Below are 6,799 nucleotides of genomic sequence, written 5' to 3'. Positions count from 1 at the left end.
CCTTAGGTGATTGAAGACAGTACTGGAGTCCGCCGGGTGGTGGTCACACCCCAGTCTCCTGAGTGTTATCCCCCGAGCTACCCCTCAGCCATGTCTCCAACCCATCATCTCCCTCCCTATCTGACTCATCATCCACATTTCATTCATAACTCGCACGCGGCTTACTACCCACCTGTCACCGGACCTGGAGATATGCCGCCTCAATTTTTTCCCCAGCACCATCTTCCCCACACGATATACGGTGAGCAAGGTGAGTAGATCTGTGCCGGCGTCAGTAGCTGTTGAACCTGGTCACGGCATTTCAATAGTTCAAGGCGGCCCTTTGTTTCTTGTGAAATAAGTGCGGTAGAAAAGGATCTAGCTGGTTTGTAAAACGCACGGGGAATTCCTGGCTTCCTTTGTCCTGAATGGTACCTTGCAAAAATGACTCCGTGGGTTTAGTTCTTTTTCTTTGTTTTCCCAAATTCGGTCCCAACCCCCACCTCACAAAGATCAAGGACTTTCAGAAAAGTGGCAGTGTGACGTCGTTCCCATGTCCCGAAAGCACGTTTTTATGTGAGAGTGGCCTGGTGCACACCTGTGGCCCATCATTTCTTTGGCTCCCATATGGTCTACTAGTTAAAGGGAAATTTAAAAGTGTTTTGCGCCCCATTTCCAATGTTTGAAGATTGCGAAGTCTCAACAACCTTTGTGTTTCCTAAAAGGCTCTGTGTTGTGATGTTGGCAGAACTAAAAAATCCCCTGGCTGTTGATACGGCCTTCCTGTGCCTGCTTTTAGTTTAATACCAGCCATTAGCACAGTCACAGTGTCACTGGTTGTTAAGCAAATACTTACCTGGACATGAAAACAGCCTGAGAGCTACCAACATTATATCTTTTTAAAGTTTTGACCTTGGTGTTAGTTTAGTCTGAAGGCTTTCTCTATCAAAATGGATACTAAGAAACCAGATAAGTGAGGGTAAAATTAGACTTTAACCTCCAGGACTTTGCAAAGTGATTTTCTTCTGAGTCTGACAATGAATGGAAGCATTTTACTGCTTCAGACATTTATTATGTTGGTTTAGATGAATTGTAGAAGAAATGCCTGTTATACCATAGAATGTTTGAGCAAGTTATCACCTTTTAATAATTATGTGTGTGTGTGTATAATTTTTCCCTGTTCATCTCACATTATAATTATTTTTATTCACAGAAAAAACGTTTTTGACACGGTATATTAAGTGAAATATACTGTTGTAACTTACGGATAGAATTGGACTGTATGTGAGTTTTGTTTATTTGTTTTTTAGTAGTCAGAGAAATTTGGCATCATTCACATTAATCAGGTGCTTTTATAATGGAGTATAAGGGGATGATAGCAAAACATGAAATCAGTACTTTGATTTTATAGCAGCATCAGTAACTTCCTATTAATTGGACCTTTTTTCCATGTGATATAACACCAAGAAAGCATCAAGTAGTGGGCATATACTATGAGAACATTTGGATAAAAACTGAAAAAATTTAATTAGTGGCAATTTTTAAAAAAATGTATTCAGTGCTTTGACACAACATTCATTTATATGATTGAGTGTTTCTCAGAGTTTTCTGGCTGGATCTGAGCTCTGATGACATGAAAGGCTTGATGACTGACTCATTGATGGCTGGTATATGTCTAACCTGCCTTGTTTTAGCAGTCTTTAGTAGGATGCCACATAGTCACTGTTTTGTAAATGCTGTCCTTTAAATTTAAATCATTATTAGAGTTAAGCAAAATTGTAGTCTCATCATTTTACGGTGTATTTGGGTATAACTCCATTAAAATAACATAAAACAATAATGTATACAAATAAAAATGCCTTCTTTGATTTCAAATTAAAGAAAACAAAATCCCTTCCCTTTATAAATAAGCCATTTATATATTTTCTTACCTTAGTTCTTAGCATACGTACCTAAAAGCAATTTAAATATTAATTTTCTAAATTTCTAAACCACAAGAGTTTTAAAAGTTTTCAATATGTTTGAAAAGATTATTAATGCCCATGGTGAATATGTCATATCTCATGTGTATTGCATCGCGGTGTTGAGAACATTTACTATCTTTCTGGTATATTTTGACATCGATTATTTGGATATATACTCTGAATAGAATTGTATTTGTTTTGACACATTGTCTAGTACAAACTGGTTCTCTCATGAAGATTTGTTTTTTAACAAAACAACTCTTGTTAAAAAAACAAATCTTCCCTTAGCTATGTTAACGGTGAGAAACAGTGAAGCTTCATTCAATATTTGAAACAGCAGTTTTGTTAAATTATGTAGGGTAACCATACATTTCTGTGGTGCTTGGGACAGACCTAGTTCAGGTCTCTTGTCTTGAAGAAATTAATGATAGCCCTTTCTTTCACTCTCAGAAGTGTTCATATTTGGATGGTAATTTGTATGGTCACTCCATAGATGAGGTGACCCTTTTTTTTCTTATAGAGATGTAAGGACTCAGTCTTTATGTTATGCATTGTTATTTTTACTGATTCCTCAAAATAATTTTGAACTGATTTAAAAATTTAAATTTAACGAAGTTTTCTTCTCGAGATCATAAGATTGCATGCAAGCTTCTGTTTTCTTTTGAGCCACTTTAAAATGTGCATAGTAAAGTCAGGTGGTATTCTACTTTTGTCTTGCCTTCTATTACTCCAAAAGAGAAGTTTGAGATCACAGCTTATTATGTTTGGCACCAGATTTCAGAGATGGCTTTTCTTTATCCTTACACTTCCTTCTTGAACATTTCCCCTGATTCTGTGAGCTTTGATTATTTTAAATGGAAATGTGACATCTCATTATCTTAAATTTGTTCAAATGTTGGCTCTTTTGTATGCCACAAGTAACTTGTACTTTGATGGCAATATGTTTTCCAATAGAAATACTATTCTGTCCACAGGAATAAGTAGACTTTTAAAGTGCTCGATTTTGAGTACATGTTTAAAGGGGGTATTTTATTTGTCCTAACTTTTTCATGTATTGCAACTACTAAAAACATATCGAAAGGTAAAAATCAAACTTACTTATAAATTCAACTAGAAGATGAACTCTTTGGGGAATAACCTTATCTTTAGTATTCTCCACAATGGGGGAGAGCACACAATTTAGTTTTTAATAATCATTAAAAACTAAACTGGATTTTTGGATTATTCCTTGATTAGTTAGAAACAAATAGGAATGCTTTAAATGTATGTCACGCATAATGGCATTTTCTTTAAAAAAATACGTATTTTACTCTATTTAGTAACACTTTAGACTTACTTTATACTTCAGATTCCTTCAGGAGCCAGAGCATTGGACCGTTTAATAATTTGTTATTGAAAATGTAAACTGAGCTTGGGTTTGTCATCCTCATCCATTTTAGAAATTATCCCACTGTATGGAATGTCAAGCTACATTACCCGGGAAGACCAGTACAGCAAGCCTCCGCACAAAAAACTGAAAGACCGCCAGATCGATCGCCAGAACCGCCTCAACAGCCCTCCTTCGTCCATCTACAAAAGCAGCTGCACCACCGTGTACAATGGCTACGGGAAGGGCCACAGTGGCGGCAGCGGCGGGGGTGGCAGCGGCGGGGGTCCCGGAATTAAGAAAACAGAGCGGCGAGCGCGAAGCAGCCCGAAGTCGAATGATTCAGACTTGCAAGGTAAGGCGCAAGGTGTTTGCCGTAAAGAGTGAATTACCAAGACAGAGACATCTCAAAGGATGTTTCCACATCTTTTACATGAGAGTATTATTTCCTAGTGGTTGATTGTTTTTGCTAAGAATATTTGAGTAGACCTTCTTTGATCCATTTCTTAGTAAAGAAGGAAGATTGCCTTGTTTTTTATTAATAGTTCATGGCAGAAATACTACGTTTTTGGTCACATACGCCATGCAACTTTCTACTTAGTAGCAAGTATTTGAAAATGTTTTCACCTTAGCCTACTTCTGTTGTTCCACTCCGAATAGACAGATGTGGAAGAAATCCACAGATAATTTTTCCAAAAGTGTAGGCTACTTTAAATCTCAAAATAATTCTACCTTGATTGGGAGGAAAGTTTATGTGTTTAAATAAAGTTTTGGGGGTAGTTTAGAGAGAACCTATTTTGCTGCCACAGTAAGGAAAACCAGTGGCTTGTTATATAGGCATAGGGAAGAGTGACTTACATGAAGCAAAATAGGTAACGTTTTGATAAGGTAGGTGAGTTTACAGATACAAATGACTGGAAAATAAAGACAGGAACAACTTTCAGAGATAGGATAAATTATTCAAGTAGATTCCCTTGTTCATTCACAATCACATTCTCACAGGCAAACTCCCCATTTCTACCTGGTTGAGATACAGGAAGGAATCTGATTATAACACTCCTTGATTATAACACTCATTGAATTCATGGATTCCTTGGAATAGTAGAGTAAGATACAGTGCAATATTTGGGCAACATGAGAGGAATAGTAAGATGCAATGAAATGTGAATAGATCATGTGTTCTTTTAATTCTTTATTCTTTTCTCTATTTTCTAAACTCTACGCAATTATCACATTATTCTTCTAATTCTTAAACAAAACATAAGTATCATACAAAAGAGTCAAGAGGGTTTTACACTGCTCTTAAGGGAAGATGCTGGGTCTCCTATAATTTTTAGTCAAACGATACTATAATTTCTAAGTTTGAAATTAGTTGATTAGCAGTGTTACAATTTAACCATGACTGTACAAGAATTTATACCAAATAATTAGGAATACATTTTCCTAAGGAGAATTTTCATCCAAAGAAAAATGAGAGAGAATATGTACATTGTCCAGAGAGCTTATGAAGTTGGAAGTACTGTGATTACCTGACTCATTCTTTAATAGTTTTCACCTTGCCTTGCACCAGAACTGATTTAAGGCAAATGACATAGACTCATATAACATAAACAGATAAAATCAATGTAAGCATGAAGGAGCCGAAAGATGATAAGGGAAGGAAATTATTAACAAGATGAAGGCAGGGTTCCCATAGAGTTGCTTGATGTGGGCCATATACTTTGTTTCGAGCCTCTTGGTTGTCAAAGCGAAAAGGCAAACGTGAATCATGTAGAGTAGACAAAGAATAAAGCTCTTCTTGTTCAGGGGTTCCATAATGTTTCAGTTGTGTCTGCCTCAAAACGTGGTTGTTGGCGCAAAGGATCCCAGAAGGCTGTTCCTGCTTTCTCATCCTTCCAGTGTATCTCCTGCTGGAGTTGACTGCAGATGACATCTACATCTGTGCCCCAGAAACAGACTTCTTAACTGATTCTTAAATTTACAATGCCACCTAATTAATCTAAAACTATACTTAATGCTGGTATGATAAACCTGATAGGTTCACATGTGGTTTGCACAAGAATAGAATATATACGTAACTGTGACATGGGACTTGTGGGTTTATTATTATTATTATTATTATTATTATTATTATTACTGTTTAACTTAGGTTAAATTGTCCTCATGGCCAAAAGAGATAAATCTTTTTACTTTTTTTCTTTTTTTTTTTTTTTTTGAAATGGAATCTTGCCCTGTTGTGCATGCTGGAGCACAGTGGCACCATCTCGGCTCACTGCAACCTCCGCTGCCCAACTTCAAGCCATTCTCGTGCCTCAGCCTCCTGAGTAGCTGGGACTGCAGGCACACACCACCACGCCTGGCTACTTTTTGTACTTTTAATGGCGATTGGGTTTTGCCAGGCTGGACCTCCAGTCATCTTCCCACCTCGGCCTCCTTCGCTTTTTTTGAGACAGCGTCTTGCTCTGTTGCCCAGGTGGAGTGCAGTGGCACAATTTTGGCTCACTGCAACCTCCGCCTCCCGGGTTCAGGTGCTTCTCCTGCCTCAGCCTCCTGAGTAGCTGGGGTTACAGGTACGTGCCACCATGCCCAGCTAATTTTTATATTTTTAGTAGAGACGGGGTTTCACCTTGTTGGTCAGGCTGGTCTCGAACTCCTAGCCTGTGATCCGCGTGCCTTGGCCTCCCAAAGTGTTGGGATTGCAGGTGTGAGCCACTGCGCCTGGCCTCTTTCTTTTTACTTTATTTGCTTTTGAGGGAATCTTCTTGAATATTTTACCTTTTTACCACTTACAAAAAACAAATCTTTAAAAAAAAAGACAAACTTTACCTTTTTACCACTTGCAAAAAACAAATCTTTAAAAAAAGACAAACTGTACCTGGTCCTATGATAAAATTAAGCACATGTAAAAGAAACAAACAACTTATGTTAATATAAATAGATGTATTAGAAAGATGGAGATAAAATAATTCCTCTCTTGAGGCCTGGGTCTCTCGGTTAACTGTGCTTTGGAAACTTTAAAACAGTAGAGATTCATGGACCCTATTTTAGACCCACTACATCACAATCTTCACACCAATTTTGACTTCATGTTTGGTTTTTATTTTAAATCAAACCAAATCCTCCATTGTGGATAACGTATAATCAGCCAACACAGAAAATTATCATACTCTCATAATAGTGAGGATGGCTCATCAAGTTGTACACAGTATAGAATAGGGACTTTAAGCCGGGCACGGTGGCTCAAGCCTGTAATCCCAGCACTTTGGGAGGCTGAGGCGGGTGGATCACGAGGTCGAGAGATCGAGACCATCCCGGTCAACATGGTGAAACCCCGTCTCTACTAAAGATACAAAAAAATTAGCTGGGCATGGTGGCGCGTGCCTGTAATCCCAGCTACTCAGGAGGCTGAGGCAGGAGAATTGCCTGAGCCCAGGAGGCGGAGGTTGCGGTGAGCTGAGATCGCGCCATTGCACTCCAGCCTGGGTAACAA

At 38.2% G+C, this 6,799-nt stretch overlaps 1 protein-coding gene across 4 annotated transcripts in view; it reads left to right on the top strand.

The window, feature by feature from the left end:
* The window catches only part of FNDC3B (fibronectin type III domain containing 3B), a 371,941-nt gene that overhangs the window by 226,099 nt on the left and 139,043 nt on the right, over window positions 1-6,799 (top strand). For all 4 annotated transcript variants that reach the window (XM_039480204.2, XM_039480205.2, XM_074405435.1 and 1 more), the window contains exons 5-6: window positions 7-250; window positions 3,383-3,664. In XM_039480204.2, the coding sequence (XP_039336138.1) occupies window positions 7-250; window positions 3,383-3,664 (526 nt within the window). The remainder of the gene's footprint in view (window positions 1-6; window positions 251-3,382; window positions 3,665-6,799) is intronic.

Source organism: Saimiri boliviensis, chromosome 9 (genome assembly GCF_048565385.1).
Source record: "Saimiri boliviensis isolate mSaiBol1 chromosome 9, mSaiBol1.pri, whole genome shotgun sequence".
Taxonomy (NCBI): Eukaryota; Metazoa; Chordata; class Mammalia; order Primates; family Cebidae; genus Saimiri; species Saimiri boliviensis.
The sequence above is the reverse complement of the archived record's forward strand: the minus strand, read 5'-3'. Positions and strand labels throughout refer to the sequence as shown.